The sequence below is a fragment of the Balaenoptera musculus genome, chromosome 5 (assembly GCF_009873245.2).
Source record: "Balaenoptera musculus isolate JJ_BM4_2016_0621 chromosome 5, mBalMus1.pri.v3, whole genome shotgun sequence".
NCBI lineage: Eukaryota > Metazoa > Chordata > Mammalia > Artiodactyla > Balaenopteridae > Balaenoptera > Balaenoptera musculus.
The window spans coordinates 102,066,057-102,086,108 of NC_045789.1; the positions used below are offsets into that span (position 1 = coordinate 102,066,057).

Sequence of the window (20,052 nt, forward strand, 5' to 3'; positions counted from 1 at the left end):
AGGGCCAGACCTGTTCAACCTGCCCATGTGCCCGCTAACCACCAGCTGTCAATGCCATTGCCAGGCCCTGTATGTCAGGGGCATGGTCTCCATCCCCCACTCCCTTCCTCTCCCTCACTTTCTTGTGCTATTTCACTCCTTCAGCAACTTTGTTCTCACTCTTTGATCTGTGGACATTAGGATTACAGTTTCATAACTCTTATTGGGCTGTTTTCAGTTTAAGACCCAATCTGACACAAAACTCTTGCCCATACAATAAGTACATACTCTTTCTTAATGTAATTTTCTAAAAGGAAACAAAAAACCATCATATTATAGTGAAAAGATAATGAGATTTTAGTTGGGCCCACATCTGTAGTAGTTGTTATTCAGTGTGGTTTGGCTTCTTTTGTTTGTTTGTTTAATTGAACGAAGTCTCCTGATTTTTCTTCCTCTCTTAACTGGCTGCTTCTTCTAAGTCTCCCTTTTAGGCTTTTTCCCAAACTGACCCCTGAATATTGGTGTTCCTCAGATCCTTCTGATGTCCTTTTTTCTGTCAGTAAAAGTGTAGGCAGTTTATCTATCCCTACAGTGTCAAGGGTCAACTCTATGTTGATAATTACTAAAGCTCTATCCTCTGCCCCAACCACCTTCTTAGCCCCAGACCCATATGTCCAGCTACCCAATGGGCAGTTTTCCTTAAATCAGTGACAGGTATCTCGAACTCAGTGTTGGAAACTGAACTCTTCATTTCTACTTTCATTTCCGGACCAACGATCTCCTCCTACAAACTTTCTCACCTCAGTAAATAGTATACTGTCTTTCCCATCTTCACTCTTCCCATCCAAATCATTAAAAACTCCCAAAATTCTCAAATCTCAACTCAAAACGGGTCTTGAGTCTATCCATTTCTACCCATTTCCCCAGCTCCCAACATAAACCAGCCACCATCAACTCTTGCTTAAATAGTAGCCTTCTAATGATACTTAACATCTTCATACCCTACCTTCCATCCATAAGGAACTACTTTCTGGTCTCTTGCAGAATAAGCCATGTTTTCTTGCCTCTGAGCCTTTGCACCTGCTGTTCCCTATGCCTGGAACACACCATTACTCCTCACCAATCTCCTATTCACCTTTCAGAAGTCAGTTCAGTTAGCACATGTCCCAGGAAGACTTTCCTGAGGATCAAATCAATTTTGTCTGGATTAAGTGACCTTCTTCTGCTACCACAGGATCTTCTGCTGTGCTCACCTCTATCGTGGTGTTTACCCCACATTGTGATTATGGTATAATCATGTCTTCCCTCCATAAATTAAGCTGCTTTAGGGTAGAGGCCATGTCTTATTCATTTGCTATCCCCCAAAACATACCACGTACTTAGTAAATGCTCAATAAATGTTTATAAAATGAAAGAATTATCATTTCTATTTTAGTTTAGGTAGTTTTTTTTTTTACTTATATTTTTATAAACTTTGTAAACGAAACCTAGAATATCCTCAGAGGATATTCCTATTTTCTCAACATTTTCTAAAAATCCTGAAAAATTAGGGCAGTGAAATTTTGCTATCTGTGATTTTTTTTTCCAGATATTTAACAAAATTGTACCCTGGCTCCTAGTAAAGGGATCCTGGTTTTATCTGAATCAAAGGCTTAGATAGCAGGAGAAGTCTAACCAGTGATGACAGCACAGTGTGGTGGTTCAATGATCTAATGGCATTTTTATCTACCAAGCAAATCATAAGACCCCAGGCTTCTGTGGAGATAACAAAAACCAGATATGTACTCAGTTGATTTCATTGGTGCTGGAAAAAGGCTAGATTTCATTGAATTAACCCAGGGGCTTTGCTCAATTGCACAGTCGTGGCATAGAGCATGCTCCATGTAATTAAATTTAACTGTAGGAGCACCTAGAGTTTAAAATGACGATGCCAACAACAATAGGAAATGAACCAGAAAATCAGAGCTGAGTGTTACACAAAGCCAAACATTAAGTAAAGCGTCAAGTAAAGCCATTGGTAAACAGTCTTTCTTTTTTTTTTAATAAATCTATTCATTTATTTATTTATCTTATTTTTGGCTGTTCGGTCTTCATTGCCGCACGTGGGCTTTCTCTAGTTGTGGCGAGCGGAGGCTACTCTTCACTGCGGTATGCGGGCTTCTCATTGCAGTGGCTTCTCTTTGTTGCAGAGCATGGGCTCTAGGCGCATGGGCTCCAGTTGTGGCACGCAGGCTCAGTAGTTATGACGCATGGGCTCAGCTGCTCCGCGGCATGTGGGATCTTCCCAGGCCGGGGCTCGATCCCATGTCCCCTGCATTGGCAGGTGGATTCCTAACCACTGCGCCACCAGGGAAGTCCCAGTAAATAGTCTTGGTAGCATCATTATTGTGTTTAGAAATGCATATCGTTTTATTGCCTTTTATTACGTTTTTATAATCCCTTTTTATTTATCAATTTCCTTGTAATAATCCACACAGTTTTCTTACCTAACTCACATTAAGAAGGAATAAAATAATTTCTATGCTTTTCTTCTTTGCTATGGCTGACTCTCCTTCAATTGGTAAACAGATACTATAGAGTAGGAGCCCCATCCAGCCACATAGCATTTTCTATAGTGATTGTAGCTACAAGGCAAGTCTAAATTCATAGCTTCCAAAAATAAAGAATTTTGATATGTGCTCACTGAAGTGACATGGAAGGAACTTATGTGGGTAAGTCACTTTGTTCCATATCTAATGTTCATCTGTATTGAGAAAGGAAGGAACCAGCATTTTATCAACCTTACAAAACAGACAATTTTTCATCCAGTAAAATATAAAGTGCTCTGTAAATATGACAGGCCATGAGTACTGACCCAGCGTGGGAAATACTAACGTTCTTTCAATTGTAACATTTCCTTTAGCTCTTCATTCGTGACTCACAACCACAGTGTACAAAACAGAGGTAAGAACACTTTATGAAAGAATTATAAAATAAATATGTTAAGTCATACAGTACGATATTCCTGCACCGTGACTTAGCTTTTGTGAACCTCAGAGTCTCTGAGCTGATGCATATAGATGTAATTCGCTTGTTTTCATTGATAGGCAGCATTGCATCACGTTAACATAATATCAATCCATAGTTAAATACGATCACTTAGATGTTTCCAGTTTTTTCCTCTTACGAACATTAGTTTGTTGTGAACAATATTGTTGATGTCTTCCCCTGTGTATAATATGTACATGTTTTCCCAAGTACTTAATATGATAAGTTCTCTTTCTAAGAGTGAAATGGCCACATCTTAGAATATTCCTCTCTTCAGTGGCACTAGATGTATTTTCCAAAGTAGACGTATCACTTTGTTTCACCAACAGCCTAAGAGACCCCATCGTTCCCCATCCTTTCCAATGGTTGTTTTTTGGCAAACTTTTAGTTTTTGCCAATCCATTGGGTGTAAAGTAACTTTATCTTAAGAAGAGTCTGTGAAATGGAGAAAATAAAACCGACCTCTCTTACCAATTGATTGTAAAGATAAAAATCAGAAGGATACCATGTCCATGGAGATATCGAAAGCAGCCTATAAATATAGTGTTATATTACTGTTGGTGATGGGTTTTGATATTGTTAGTATTATGTGGCCCAAACTAGATCTGTCATGTTCTTTTTTCTTTCTTTCTTCAATCCTATGCCATGGAGATTCTGTGTTCAGGTCTAATCTTTCGATCTCTCTCTGCTGAGCCACAAGAAAGGGCTTTAGGGCTGGAGAAAGTGAACCCCACGGGATAGAGTGGGAAGGCCGAGGGCTCTACTGACCTTGGTCCCAGTTCTGCCTCTCTGAGCTTCATCCTCCTCCATCCATAAAATTCAAATAATGATATTAACTCACAGGGTTAATACATGCACACACACACACAGCCCTCGCTTTGCACATAGTAGGCAACTGACACATTTTAATATCCTTCCTTCTTTTTTGCATTCCCTTTCCTTCTCCAGGGATTCTCCACCTAACTGATCCTGTGAGACCAAGTTTCCTCCCTGGCCTCCATCATGTCTTTATTTCTCTTCTGCCCTATGCCATCTGGGCCTTAGATTGCAAAACCAATATGGAAAACTAATTTGGCCATGTACACATTGTTAATAAGAGTTTCCCAAGAGAGAACTCCTTTTCTAAAGGGAGATGAACAAAGGAGGCTGTGATTAACCCAGTGGCTCAATCCCTGGAAATTAAATGATAGGAACAGTAGTCCTGGAGGCCAGATCTTGGTGTATGAAAATGAAAAGACTTGGAGTATCCAGGTGGAAGGTCCAAGGCCTGAACGGGCCCAGAAAGGGCTTTACTGATGGGGGTTTTGAGAATGGAAATGTTGCAGAAATAGAGAAACAGAATCATAGATTAAAGAGGAATCCAGAGCCTTAACCTGAAAGACAAAATCTTGCACAAATAGAGAGTGGGGACCTTCAAGTTGGTGGAGGAGTAAGACGTGGAGATCACCTTCTTCCCCATAAATACATCAAAAATACATCTACATGTGGAATAACTCCTACAGAACACCTACTGAACACTGGCAGAAGACCTCAGACTTCCCAAAAGGCAAGAAAATCTCCACGTACCTGGGTAGGACAAAAGAAAAAAGAAAAAACAGAGACAAAAGAATAGGGATGGGACCTGCACCTCTGGGAGGGAGCTGTGAAGGAGGAAAAGTTTCCACACACTAGGAAGCCCCTTCACTGGAGGAGACTGGGGATGGGCAGCGGGGAAGCTTCGGAGCCACGGAGGAGAGCACAGCAACAGGGGTGCAGAAGGCAAAGCGGAGAGATTCCTGCACAGAGGATCAGTGCCAACCAGCACTCAGCAGCCTGAGAGGCTTGTCTGCTCACCAGCTGGGGCGGGTGGGGGCTGGGAGCTGATGCTCGGGCTTTGGAGGTCAGATCCCAGGAGGGGACTGGGGTTGGCTGCGTGAACATAGCCTGAAGGGGGCTAGTACACAACAGTTAGCCGGGAGGGAGTCTGGAAAAAGCTCTGGACCTACCTAAGAGGCAAGAGACCATTGTTTCGGGGTGCGCGAGGAGAGGGGATTCCTTCCCTGTCTGTCCACAGACGGCAGAGCACCACCTAAACGAGCTCCAGAGATGGGCGCAAGCCGTAGCTATCAGCTCAGACACCAGAGACAGGCATGAAACCCTAATGCTGCTGCTGCAGCCCCAACGAATCCTGTGTGCAAGCATAGGTCACTATCCACATGCGCCACCCACCCTCCCGACCCCGGGAGCCTGTGCAGCCCACCACTGCCAGGGTCCCGTGATCCAGGGACAACTTCCCCAGGAAAACACACGGCACTCCTCAGGCTCTTGCAATGTCACACTGGCCTCTGTCACCTCAGGCTTGCCCTGCATTCCAATTATAACTACAGTACCCCTCCCTCCCCACGGCATGAGTGAGCCAGAGCCCCCTAATCAGCCGCTGCTTTAAACCCATCCTGTCTGGGTGGGAACAGAAGCCTGAGGGCAACCTACAGGCATCTGTGGGGCCAGAACCAAAGCTGAACCACAGGAGCTGGGCGAACAAAGAAGAGAAAGGGAAATTTCTCCCAGCAGCCCCAGGAGCAGCGGATTAAATCCCCACAATCAACTTGAGGTACCCTGCATCTGTGGAATACCTGAGTAGACAATGAATGTTCCCAAAATTGAGGCAGTAGATTCTGGGCACAACTGTAGACTTGGGGTTTGCTGTCTGCAACTGACTTGTTTCTGATTTCTATGTTTATCTTAGTATAGTTTTTAGCACTTGTTATCATTGGTGGATTTCTTTATTGGTTTGTTTGCTCTCTTCTTTTTATTACTTTATAATTTTTTTCTAATTATTTTTTTATTTTTTTATTTTAATTCTTCTCTTTTCTTTTCTTTTTACTTATTTATTTTTCTTTCTTTTTTTCCCCCTTTTCTTCTGAACTGTGTGACTGACAGGGTCTTGGCGCTCTGGCCTGGTGTCAGGCCTGAGCCTCTGAGGTGGGAGAGCCGAGTTCAGGACATTGGACGACCAGAGACCTCCCAGCCCCATGTAATATCAAATGGCAAAAGCTCTCCCAGAGGTCTCAGTCTCATTGTTAAGACCCAGCTCAACCCAATGGCCAGCAAGCTCCAGTGCTGGACGCCCCATGCCAAACAAATAACAAGACAGGAACACAACACCACCCCTTATCAGAGAGGCTGCCTAAAATCATACTAAGTTCACAGTCACCCCAAAACACACCATCGGACACAGCACTGCCCCCCAGAAAGAAAACATCCAGCCCCACCCACCGGAACACAGGCACCAGTCCCCTCCATCAGGAAGCCTACACAAGCCACTGAACCAACCTTACCCACTGGGAGAAGACACCACAAACAATGGGAACTGAGAACCTGCAGCATGTCAAAAGGAGACTCCGAACACAGTAAGTTAAGCAAAATGGGAAGACAGAGGAACACACAGCAGGTGAAGGAGCAAGGTAAAAACCAATCAGACCAAACAAAAGAAGAGAAAATAGGCAATCTACTTGAAAAAGAATTCAGTGTAATGATAGTAAGGATGATCCAAAATCTTAGAAATAGAATGGAGAAAATATAAGAAACGTTTACCAAGGACCTAGAAGAACTAAAGAGCAAACAAACAATGATGAACAACACAATAAGTGAAATTAAAAATTCTCTAGAAGGAATCAATAGCAGAATAACTGAGGCAAAAGAACAGAAAAGTGACCTGGAAGATAAAATAGTGGCAATAACTACCACAGAGCAGAATAAAGAAAAATGAATGAAAAGAATGGAGGACAGTCTCAGAGACCTCTGGGATGACATTAAACACACCAACATTCAAATTATAGGGGTCCGAGAAGAAGAAGAGAAAAAGAAAGGGGCTGAGAAAATATTTGAAGAGATTATAGTTGAAAACTTCCCTAACATGGGAAAGGAAATAGTCAATCAAGTCCAGAAAGCGCAGAGAGCCCCATACAGGATAAATCCAAGGAGAAACACACCAAGACACATACTAATCAAACTAATCAAATTAAATACAGATTAAAAATATTAAAAGCAGCAAGAGAAAAGCAACAAATAACATACAAGGGAATCCCCATAAGGTTAACAGCTGATCTTTCAGCAGAAACTCTGCAAGCCAGAAGCGAGTGGCAGGACATATTTAAAGTGATGAAAGGGAAAAACCTACAACCAAGATTACTCTACCCAGCAAGGATCTCATTCAGATTCAACAGAGATATTAAAACCATTACAGACAAGCAAAAGTTAAGAGAATTCAGCAGCGCCAAGCCAGCTTTACAACAAATGCTAAAGGAACTTCTATAGGAGGGAAACAGAGAAGGAAAAGACCCACAATAACAAATGCAAAACAATTAAGAAAATGGTAATAGGAACATACATATCAATAATTACCTTAGATGTAAATGGATTAAATGCTCCAACCAAGAGACGTAGACTGGCTGAGTATGGGTACAAAAACAAGACCCATATATATGCTGTCTACAAGAGACCCACTTCAGACCAAGGGACACATACAGACTGAAAGTGAGGGAATGGAAAAAGACATTCTATGCAAATGGAAATCAAAAGAAAGCTGGAGTAGCAATTCTCATACCAGACAAAATACACTTTAAAATAAAGACTATTACAAGAGACAAAGAAGCACACTACATAATGATCAAGGAATCAATCCAAGAAGATGATATAACAATTCTAAATATTTATGCACCTAACAGAGGAGCACCTCAACACATAAGGCAAAATGCTAATAGCCATAAAAGGGGAAATTGACAGTAACACAATAATAGTAGGGGACTTTAACCCCCACTTTCACCAATGGACAGATCATCCAAAATGAAAATAAATAAGGAAACACAAGCTTTAAATGATACATTAAACAAGATGGACTTCATTGATATTTGTAGGACATTCCATCCAAAAACAACAGAATACACTTTCTTCTCAAGTGCTCATGGAACATTCTCCAAGATAGATCATATCTTGGGTCACAAATCAAGCCTTGGTAAATTTAAGAAAATTGAAATCATATCAAGTATCTTTTCCAAACACAACACTATGAGACTAGATATCAATTACAGGAAAAAAAACTGTAAAAAATACAAACACATGGAGGCTAAACAATACACTACTAAATAACCAAGAGATCACTGAAGAAATCAAAGAGGAAATCAAAAAATACCTAGAAGCAAATGACAATGAAAACATGATGATCCAAAACCTATGGGATGCAGCAAAAGACATTCTAAGACGGAAGTTTATAGCAATACAATCCTACCTCAAGAAACAAGAAAAATCTCAAACAACTGAACCTTACACCTAAAGCAATTAGAGAAAGAAGAACAAAAAACCCCAAAAGTTAGCAAAAGGAAAGAAATCATAAAAATCAGATCAGAGATAAATGAAAAAGAAATGAAGGAAACAATAGCAAAGATCAATAAAACTAAAAGCTGGTTCTTTGAGAAGATAAACAAAATTGATAAACCAGTAACCAGACTCATCAAGAAAAAAAGGGAGAACACTCAAATCAACAGAATTAGAAATGAAAAAGGAGAAGTAACAACTGACACTGCAGAAATACAAAGGATCATGAGAGATTACTACAAGCAACTATATGCCAATAAAATGGGCAACCTGGAAGACATGGACAAATTCTTAGAAAAGCACAACCTCCTGAGACTGATCCAGGAAGAAATAGAAAATATAAACAGACCAATCACAAGCACTGAAATTGAAACTGTGCTTAAAAATCTTCCAACAGCAGAAGCTAACACACCATTGTAAGGCAATTATACTTCAATAAAGATGTTTAAAAAAAAAAAAAAATCTTCCAACAAACAAAAGCCCAGGACCAGATGGCTTCACAGGAGAATTCTATCAAACATTTAGAGAAGAGCAAACACCTATCCTTCTCAAACTCTTCCAAAATATAGCAGAGGGAGGAACACTCCCAAACTCATTCTACGAGGCCACCATCACCCTGATACCAAAACCAGACAAAGACGTTACAAAAAAAGAAAACTACCAGCCAATATCACTGATGAACATAGATGCAAAACTCCTCAACAACGTACTAGCAAACAGAAGCCAGCAGCACGTTAAAAGGATCATACACCATGATCAAGTGGGGTTTATCCCAGGAATGCAAGGATTCTTTAAAATATGCAAATCAATCAAGATGATACACCATACTAACAAATTGAAGGAGAAAAACCATATGATCATCTCAATAGATGCAGAAAAAGCTTTCAAGAAAATTCAACAACGATTTATGATAAAAACTCTCCAAAAAGTAGGCATAGAGGGAACTTACCTTAACATAATAAAGGCCATATATGACAAACCCACAGCCAACATCATTCTCAATGGTGAAAAACTGAAACCATTTCCTCTAAGATCAGGAACAAGACAAGGTTGCCTTCTCTCACCACTATTATTCAACATAGATGATGAATGAATGAAATTAGAGCACTTCCTAACACCATACACAAAAATAAACTCAAAATGGATTAAAGACCTAAATGTAAGGCCAGACACTATAAAACTCTTAGAGGAAAACATAGGAAGAACACTCTATGACATAAATCACAGCAAGATCCTTTTGACCCACCTCCTAGAGAAATGGAAATAAAAACAAAAATAAACAAATGGGACCTATTGAAACTTAAAAGCTTTTGCACAGCAAAGGAAACCATAAACAAGATGAAAAGACAACCCTCAGAATGGGAGAAAATATTTGCAAACAAAGCGACTGACAAAGGATTAATCTCCAAAATATACAAGCAGCACATGCAGCTCAATATCAAAGGAACAAACAACCCAATCCAAAAATGGGCAGAAGATCTAAATAGACATTTCTCCAAAGAAGATATACAGATTGTCAACAAACACATGAAATGATGCTCAACATCACTAATCATTAGAGAAATGCAAATCAAAACTACAATGAGGTATCACCTCACACTGGTCAGAATGGCCATCATCAAAATATCTACAAACAGTAGATGCTCGAGAGGGTGTGGAGAAAAGGGAACCCTCTTGCACTGTTGGTGGGAATGTAAATTGATACAGCCACTATGGAGAACAGTATGGAAGTTCCTTAAAAAACTAAAAATAGAACTACCATATGACCCAGGAATCCCACTACTGGGCATATACCCTGAGAAAAACATAAATCAAAAAGAGTCATGTACCACAATGTTCATTGCAGCACTATTTACAATAGCCAGGACATGGAAGCAACCTAAGTGTCCATTGATAGATGAATGGATAAAGAAGATGTGGCACATATAAACAATGGAATATTACTCAGCCATAAAAAGAAAGGAAATTGAGTTATTTGTAGTGAGGTGGATGGGCCTAGAGTCTGTCATACAGAGTGAAGTAAGTCAGGAAGAGAAAAACAAATACCGCCTGCTAACACATATCTATGGAATAAAAAAAAAAAAAAAAAAAAAATTGGTTCTGAAGAACCTAGGTGCAGGACAGGAATAAAGACACAGACGTAGAGAGTGGACTTGAGGACACGGGGAGGGGGATGGGTAAGCTGAGATGAAGTGAGAAAGTAGCATTGACATATATACACTACAATATGTAAAATAGATAGCTAGTGGGAAGCAGCTGCATAGCACAGGGAGATCAGCTTCGTGCTTTGTGACCACCTAGAGTGGTGGGATTGGGAGGGTGGGAGGGAGACAGAAGAGGGAGGGGATATGGGGATAGATGTATACATATAGTTGATTTACTTTGTTATACAGAAGAAACTAACACAACACTGTAAAGCAATTATACTCCAATAAAGATGTTAAAAAGAAAATATTGCACAAATTAAAAATAAACAACAATTAAAGAATGGAACAGCAGTGTTAGTGAAGTGGGACGGTCTTCAAAGACATGAGTCCAGTCAAGTACCCTCTGGCTGGAGTGGATCATTAGTACTGGGGTCATGTAGATTGTTCTCTACTCATATTAAAAAAAATAGGTTGCTTAAAGAAACGGCCTGGGGTGGATGAAGGAAATGTTTTGGCCTCCAGTGCCTTCAAATACCATTAATTCCTTTTTTAGTCAACAAATATCTCACTTTGCTGTACAGCAGAAACTAACACAAATTGTAAATCAACTATACTCCAATAAAAATTAATTTTAAAAAATATTTTAAAAAAAAAACGAATATCCACCAAGTTCATGGTTTATGCCCCATTGGGCTGGGCCCTAAGCATACAGAATAGAGACAGCCCCATCCTTTAACTACCCAGTGCTTGAACTCAGTGAGGCCATCAGCTTACTGAGTGATGTTCATTCTCCTGGGTAAAAATTCACCCTTGGGTCACCAGTGCTTTGCAGAAATTAGATGTACAGAAAATAGCACACAATCCAGGCACACATAGAGTTCTGAGTCTAGTGGGCTCACTAAAGCTTACTGGTTTTAAGTTGAACGCTTCAGATGAGGGAGACAGTACTCTTCACTTAGACTCATGAAGACTACTTCTCTGTCAATGTAGATATCATTATCCTTACCTAACAAAAGAGAAAAAATTTTGAAAATATTCAGTTACTCTTGATAGCTAAGTTACTACTTGATAAACAGACTTTGCTCAATTCTCTGATAAATGAATTCAAGCTAAGCTATTAAGAGCCTAAGTAGATGGATCTCAGGACAAAAAGAAAATGATTTTGATATATTGGAAGAGAATCCAGAAGGGTTTGGTGGTACTCCAAAATAGTAACATTACTCTCTAAATTTGGGGTGGTGGATGATTTCTTTTCTCTTTTGTTTGTTTTAGTTTTTGTTCACTAATGTTTTCCTTTCTATCTGCATTTTATAAATGTTCTTTGAAATATATGGCTCTTTACCTAGAAAATTATTTTTTAAATTTTATGTAAGGGTAAGGTTAAAATTTGCTAATAAGTATGGAGAGCTGCTTAAAACACAATGGTTTTATTCTAAGTTTCAAAAGAAACGTCTAGAGCTGTTTCTCTAATAACACTAACAGCAGTAGCATTTATTGAGTGACTAGTATGGATTAGGCACTGTACTAAGCTTTATATACATGAGAATTTTCAAATATTAGTAAATATTGATGTCAGTATGGTTCTACAACCCATACCGCTTTTATTAGGCTACCTAATTTTATTGCCCACCTACACATTGTTCTCTCCATTGTTCTTCCAATTACCCTGTGTCAACCTCTTTATTAATGTAAGCCTCCATTCTCTGAGTAGGACAGTCCTATTTCTTGCAGTTATAAAACTCAAATGCAATGTCTTATATAAAGAAAACTTTCCAAAGATTACTGCCATTACTTAAGAACAAAATCAATTAAATACTTGTAGGGGATTACATACTCGGAATTTCATTCATTTATTAAGCAAAAATCCATCCAGGCCTTCGGGGGAAATAGCATGGCAAAGTTGTTTTTTTGTTTGTTTGTTTTGTTTTCTTTAACTCATTCTCTGAATAGACTACAGATTCACATAGCTGTTTCCAAATTCTTTTTCAAGTAGGATTTTTAAATATTCAAGCAAGGCACTCAGAGTTGAAATATATTAAATCAGTTGCCACAATATCATGAAAAATTCATAATCACTTAACTCTATTATGTATGCCACACAAACTAATATGAAATGTTGATAATGGTTATTTTTTACTCTCAAGTATGTTCTTACTGTTTCAATACATGTTGAAAAGATAGTTACAGCCATTTAAATAATGTCTTTATGTATTGATTCACCATGATTTAAAATAAAGTTGTTAAAGTCATTTTTTTAATATTTCAATAACTCTTTTAGTTTTCTCTTGATTAGGATTTGCCTGGTCTATGGTTCTCCGTCCTTTCATTAGTGATCCTTTTGTGTCATTATATTTCAGATGAGTAATTAGCACAGAACTGGAATTTTTAAACCAATCTGCATCTGATTTTTAAGTATTAAACTTACACTGTTGATATTTATTGTAATTACTAATATTTTTGGATCAATTTTTATATTTTGTTGTGCCTCCTATTTGCCAATTTTATTGACTTTTTTTTTCTTTTCCTGCCATATATTGGATTCATTTCTTCTTTACTCCTCTTTTTTTCTCTTTCTAGAAAGTTATACAAATTCTATTCTTCCATTGCTTACCTTCAGTGTTTAGCTAAATAAATAAATAGCATGCTTGAATTTTAAAACTCTGAAGTTCATATCCTCTTCCCAACAATACAGCAAACTTAGGATGATTTTGCTCTGATGGTATGGATTCTGTACTGTGTTTGAAAGTAGAGCTCTTTTCCTTATAAAATAAAATTTGAAAAGACAGAGATGTCTTTAGCATTATTCCTATTTTTAGTCATAAATTGGTGAGTGAAATTAACTTACTATGATGAATGTAATTTCAACTTTAATTGATCAAACACTTTTCTAAAACAAACATTTTGATACATGTAATTCCCTATATTCTTAGACTCCTCATTAAAAGCCACAATCCTTGGAACCCTTGAAATAAAACTTCCAATATTTCAGGAGTATTCTTTGCTCTTCTTAGTAAGCCTACAGAGAAATTTGACATTTTGATGACAAACAGCAGAATAAATACACATATAACTTGCATTACAATAACTGGCATATAAATATTTGCTAATGTTTTATTTAGTATTTTGCCTCAAAAATATACTGTGTGAATATAACTATTCCATTTTTTTCAAAGCTCTTATTAATCTACTGGCCAGAACTATAACTTTGGTTATGTTTTCTAGACTGAATTAAGGCTAAATAGCTTATGATTCTGCCTTCATACTAATCACCCTTTTTCCATTTTATATGTTATTACTGTCTAATATTTTATTTTGATATTGTTTTTATACCCTCAAAGCCTTATAATTTGTATACAGTTAATCCTTGCTTTAAATTACTAATATATTTATAAATATCTTTTTTTAAGTATTCCTTCTAACACCTCACTCCTTCCTTGTGGCCTTAATTTCTTGAAATCCATCTTTTATTAGTGTTTACTGGAATGACACAGTGGAAATGTTATTTTTAGTGAAGCATATAGAGAAAATACCACATCAAAACTGGACAAGTGTTTCAATGAACTTTTTGTATTCTGTTACTTTAAAATCCATCGATCTATCTTCCCTTCTAAAGAATCTTTTACACAGGCATGATTTGGTAGCATCATATATTAGTCACTTGGAAAACAGTGGTTCACAGACCTGAGCAGATATTTTCTATGTTAACATATTTTAGTACATAATATTGTTTTAAATCACATTTGCACGTAACACCTCCAATCTCATCAGAAAAGTCGAACTGTGGATATGTTATTCAGTCACGGTGGCAGATACAAGTTTTTCCAAATTCCAGTTTGCACTTGAAAAGTCTAATTTTAAAATTGGCCACAAATACTACCAGTTGCTTTCCATGAAGTGACAGGCTTACTTGTTCATTTTTATTAAAGTATCTGCCAACTGCCCAAGTCTGAATAATGATAGCTGTGTTAGTCATTCTTTCAGGTTAAACATGATGTTCCATTAAAACAAAAGTTTATTCTTTTACATTTAAAAAAACGGTGTTTTCTGAGTTGGGAACAAGCTTGGCTTGTTAAAGAAACTGAGCAGAGTTCATTATGGCCAAAACAGTGTGGAGGATGGGGGCTGGATGAAGAAATAAGAGAAAGATTATCTGGGGCCTTACTGACAGAAGTTGAAACGTTTGGATTTTCTTCCAGGTGTAAAGGAAATCATGGAAGGATTTGTACTTGGGGGCGGGGAGGTGGCAAAGTCAGAATTACATTTTTTAAAGATGACTCCGGATGCCCTAAAGAGACAGGGGCAAAAGCTGAAGCAAGAGAACAGTCTAGAGGAGACTGCTGTCCAGAGTGAGATGATGGTGCTACAGACCAAGGTTGCCATAGACACGGGAGGCAGTGATGGGTTCCAGCTCCTTGTCGGAGGGACGCAGTCTGAGACTGTAACGCAATCATAGTTAAATGTGAATTTATTTTTCCAGATCATAAAGAAAGCATGCAGTCCTATCCTCCTCAGAGATGTCAGTCTCCAGCCAGCTATGGCCCTCTGGAAAATTCGCTATGTTGTAAAAACACAAGCAGGAAGAAGCCTTTCCCCACAAGGTCTGATGAAAAGGTAAAGCAGACAATTCTCTGCAATATTTTTCTAGATGAACTTAGCATCTAAAGAGAGCTTTCTTTTTTTTTTTTTTTTAATTTTTATTTATTTATTTATTTATTTTTGGCTGTGTTGGGTCTTCGTTTCTGTGAGAGGGCTTTCTCTAGTTGTGGCAAGTGGGAGCCACTCTTCATCACGGTGCGCGGGCCTCTCACTATCGCGGCCTCTCTTGTTGCGGAGCACAGGCTCCAGACGCGCAGGCTCAGTAGTTGTGGCTCACGGGCCTAGTTGCTCCGCGGCATGTGGGATCTTCCCAGACCAGGGCTCGAACCCGTGTCCCCTGCATTAGCAGGCAGATTCTCAACCACTGCACCACCAGGGAAGCCCAAGAGAGCTTTCTTGAACAGTGCTTAAAAGGAGATCATTATGACTGGATCTGAGTTTTCCCCTTCTGGCTATGTATTATTGGGGTTTAATATTTTTTAAAGTATTTTGCTATATAACATTTTGTATTACGTTTCACTAGATTCTTTAACTTGCATATTTCCAGATTCTAAAAGTGTTTTTTTTAAATTAATCCAAAAAATAGAGATTTAGGACTGTTTTATATTTATTGACTGTTCAGTAATCTCTTAGAATTGATTGGGATTTACATATTGCAATTGTTTTTCCAACAAAAGATCCACGTATTGTATGCTCATTTCATTTGAACAGTCTAACAAGCATGTATTGAGCACTTATTCTATACCAGACAACCTGCTAGAAGTTATGGTCTCTGCCCCAGAGGAGACATAAAGAGGAGGGAGAGATGAAAATAGATAGTAGATGGATTCTTGCTTGCCCTTCATTTATTTCCTGGTCTCTTTCTAAAATATTCTCCATCCCTACAATCAGTTCTTCTCAGACCATGTTGCACTTATACTTACCTATATGGAGGGATAAAACTTTCTTTGTAAATGCTATGCTCTTTCCTCAATCACCTTGCAACATTACTTATTAAAGTCTTTCACAATAAGGCACAAAAAGACATGCTTCTTCTGGGTCTCCATTCCATATCCTTGTATGCTCAGGGTTCTGCTACAGAGCTTGCAAAAGATTTTAAGCAGAAGCAGAGCACATAGAATACCTCTGTGGTCAATTGCCCATAATCCCTATAGTGTCCCAAGCGCCATTGGTTGTCCTTATATTTACATTAATTTTGACCTTAATTCTAAAAGAAGTCTCATACTGTTAAGTTTGACTTTGGGGAATGTTTTGTACGTAATTCTTTTGTTGCCCCTTCTTACATACCTGGTTTCCTTTTCCTCATCATCTCCTTCATAAGCGCTGGAATCCCAGGGTCCTAACTAGATGTCTATCCTAAAGTCACATCCCTCCCAGAGCCTGGATTCCTCAAGCATGGGAGAGGCTTGCACTAAATAAGGATTGCCCTGATTTCAACTATTTGAATGCACCTTTATGATCTGTGGCCTATCCACATACTATCAATAATAATGTTATACTTACTCAAGTTAACTCTTTTTTTCATTTTATATCACTACTCCAAATAGAAAACCAGTATTACATACATAGAAAGTAATCTTTTTTTTAATTAATTTGTTTTATTTATTTAGTTAGTTTGGGCTGTGCTGGGTCTTCGTTGCTGCGCACAGGCTTTCTCTAGTTGCAGTGAGCAGGGACTACTCTTTGTTGCGGTGCACGTGCTTCTCATTGTGGTGGCTTCTCTTGTTGCGGAGCACAGGCTTTAGGCACACGGGCTTCAGGAGTTGTGACACGCAAGCTTCTGTAGTTGTGGCTCGCGGGCTCTAGAGCACAGGCTCAGTAGTTGTGGCACACAGGCTTAGTTGCTCTGCAGCATGTGGGATCTTCCCAGACCAGGGATCGAACCTGTGTCCCCTGCATTGGCAGCAGATTCTTAACCACTGCACCACCAGGGAAGTCCCAGAAAGTAATCTTAAAACTAATTGCAGCATTCTACTTCTAGGTATATACCCAAAAGAAATGAAAGCAGGGACTCAAACAGATTTTTGTACATCCATCTTGACAGCAGCATTATTTACAATAGCCAAGTGGTAGAAACATCCCAAATGTCCATCAACAAATAAATGGATAAAGAAAATGTAGTAACATTATTCAGCTGTAAAAAAGAATGAAATTCTGACAGGTGCTACAACATAGATGAACCTCAAAAACATGATACTAAGTGAAATGAGTCAGACACAAAAGGACAAATATACGATTCTAGTTATATGAGGGTAAAATAAGTAAATTCATAGAGACAGAAAGTAGAATGGTGGTTACAAGGGGCTAGGGGAGGAGATAATGGGAGTTGTTGTTGAATGTGTACAGAGTTTCAGTTTGGGATGATGAAAATATTTTAGAGCTGGATCGTGATGATGACTGCAAAGAAATGTGAATGTGCTCAATGCCACTGCATTCTATGTACAATTGAAAATGGTTAAGTGGTAAATCTTATGATGTGTATATTTTATCACATTTTTAAAAAAAATTTTATTGCAGCTCAAACAAAACAAGGCTATTAAATTGTAGCAGGAGGGGTGGGATAGGGAGGGTGGGAGGGAGGGAGAGGCAAGAGGGAAGAGATATGGGGATATATGTATATGTACAGCTGATTCACTGTGTTATAAAGCAGAAACTAACACACCATTGTAAAGCAATTATCGTCCAATAAAGATGTTAAAAAAAAAAAACTTGTAGCAGGATGCCATCACTCGCTAATGAATCTCAGCATAAGGAGAGATTAGAAATACCAGAGAGATATTAAGGACAAAATAGCACCAAAATGAAATATCCCTCTTGGATTATTCAAAGGGCTAAAAAGAGAACTGAAAGGGAACCACTTCTCCCCCCAGGTAATTCAGAGTTATCTAATGCTGTGTTTGAGCAGCACCTAAACTCACCAGCCAGCCCTCATGATCACACCTGGAGAACTACAGGGTTATAAAATCTCTAAGTGTCTTCCAGCTTGAACAAATAAACAAAATCAGAGTAGATGAAGCACACCATGACTGAGCCCTGCCAAGCCCCGGGACTGGCAGAGAGGCCCCCCAGAAGCAGCAGACCACTATCAGCTCAGAGAGCTCCCAGTTCTGCAGAGAGATGCCCTTTGTTTCTGGAGCCTGTTACCTGGCTTTGATGGAGTGTAACAGGTCCTGCCTCTGGACCTTCCAGCACCAACCCTCCCCTAGGGGTAGGGACTAGGTAAAGGAATTCATTCCAAAGGAGGCCTCAAATAAGAGGTGACTTTGCTCCCAAACTTGATGGAAGAGAATGGCAGAGCCAGGGAGAAGGAGAGTGAGGAGGAGGAGGGATTCCAGGCAGCGGGGCTAGCTCATGCCAAGCCCTGAAGCTGTGTGTGTCCAGACAACAGCAAGCACATCTGACTTGTCCTCAGACTGGGGAGCGGGGGAGGGAGAGGAAGTGAGGCTGGAGAGTTGGGAGGGAAGCTAACTCATGCCTTTCCCAGCGGCACTCACATGTGCTTGGTGTACCCATCCTTGGAAGGATCAAGTCTGTGCTGGGAGGACCAGGTACTTTGGGAGACCAAAGACCTGATGTCACATCCCTAGTTCTTGCCACATGTAACAGAAGTTGACTTCCTGAGCCTCCACTGTCCTGGCAATGCCTGCCTCGCAGGATTCTTGCAGGCATGAACTGGGATAATGAATGAGGGATGTCCTTGGAGACGTTGGACTCATGCAAAGGATTATTTAATATTATTATCCTTGGGACTCGGCAAAGGAATTGCAGATCCATGGTGCATCTCTGACTGCCCTTCCTTCTCTCTGTTATGTGGATTTTACAATCAAAAGAAACAAATTAGTATAAATAAGGTAGTATGGCACAAGGAGAAAGCCAGACAGACTAGGGTTCAAATCCCAGTACTGCCACATGGGACTTTAGGCAATTGGCATAAAGATGCTCTCTATCTGTACCTGTCTTCCCCTCCCCTGCTGTTTCTATGGTGCCTAGGGCCTCATAGGGATCATAAACTATATATATTCCACCTCAATAAGCTTCAGCAGGTACAGGTTCAGACAGCATTGACAGATAAAGGGTTTATTATCTGTTTTAAGTTTGGTGCCAAAGCACCTTTCTCAGTAGATGGAGTGACATTTCTGGTTACTTTCAATGACAGAGAGATTTTGTCATGCCAATTTCATAATTCCTAAGCTGCCATTACTTTTTCTGTGTCTATCTCAAGATCCAGGGACAGAAATTTTATACTGCATATCTACCATAAATCCAACTGTGATTTGGCACTAGTGGAATAAAAACAAATTTTAATTAATAATTAATCCTTTCCTTTGACCCTAAAATATTCATCATTTAAACCCGTACTGCAGGATGTCCGGCACAACGAATGGTACATTGGAGAATACAGTCGCCAGGCAGTGGAAGAGGCATTGATGAAGGAGAACACGGTAATGGCTTCTCCAGGGCCCATCACATTGTTTCTGTAGTCATCCTATGGTTTTCTGCCCATAGGTCACAGGATGTAACAAGCAGTGCGCTTTGATGTAGTTCCTGCCTCACCCTGTATTTCTCAGTGCTGGGGAGGTTGTCGTTGAAAGTGGGCTTTCAAACAGAGTTTTAGATTTGAGACTTGGTTGTATCACTTATCAGCTGCATGACTTTCTCAAGTACCTACATATCTGTAAATGCAGATTTCTTTCTTTGTTAAATGAAAATAGTAAAATCAACCCTAAGGAACTATTTTGGAGATCAAATGTGGAAGCTGGGGTATAAATGGAGGTTGCAATGGAAGGTGCCTTCCTTCTGCTTTGTTCAAGTTTCATCTCCTTCCTAGAGGTCTGCCCAAGGTACAGTTGGGTTTTTATGTCTCACTTCTTCAGGAAAGGAGCAGGGATCATGAATGCTGTAATAGTCAATATGTGATAGGTTATGCTGTAGTAACAAACAGCCCTGAGAT

General features: G+C 39.2%; 1 protein-coding gene across 1 annotated transcript in view; it reads left to right on the forward strand.

Moving 5' to 3' along the window:
- The window catches only part of CLNK (cytokine dependent hematopoietic cell linker), a gene marked incomplete at its 5' end in the record, with an annotated part of 99,163 nt that overhangs the window by 67,320 nt on the left and 11,791 nt on the right, over positions 1-20,052 (forward strand). The window contains 3 exons of the mRNA XM_036852257.1: positions 2,882-2,922; positions 14,983-15,116; positions 19,466-19,543. Of these exons, the coding sequence (XP_036708152.1) occupies positions 2,882-2,922; positions 14,983-15,116; positions 19,466-19,543 (253 nt within the window). The remainder of the gene's footprint in view (positions 1-2,881; positions 2,923-14,982; positions 15,117-19,465; positions 19,544-20,052) is intronic.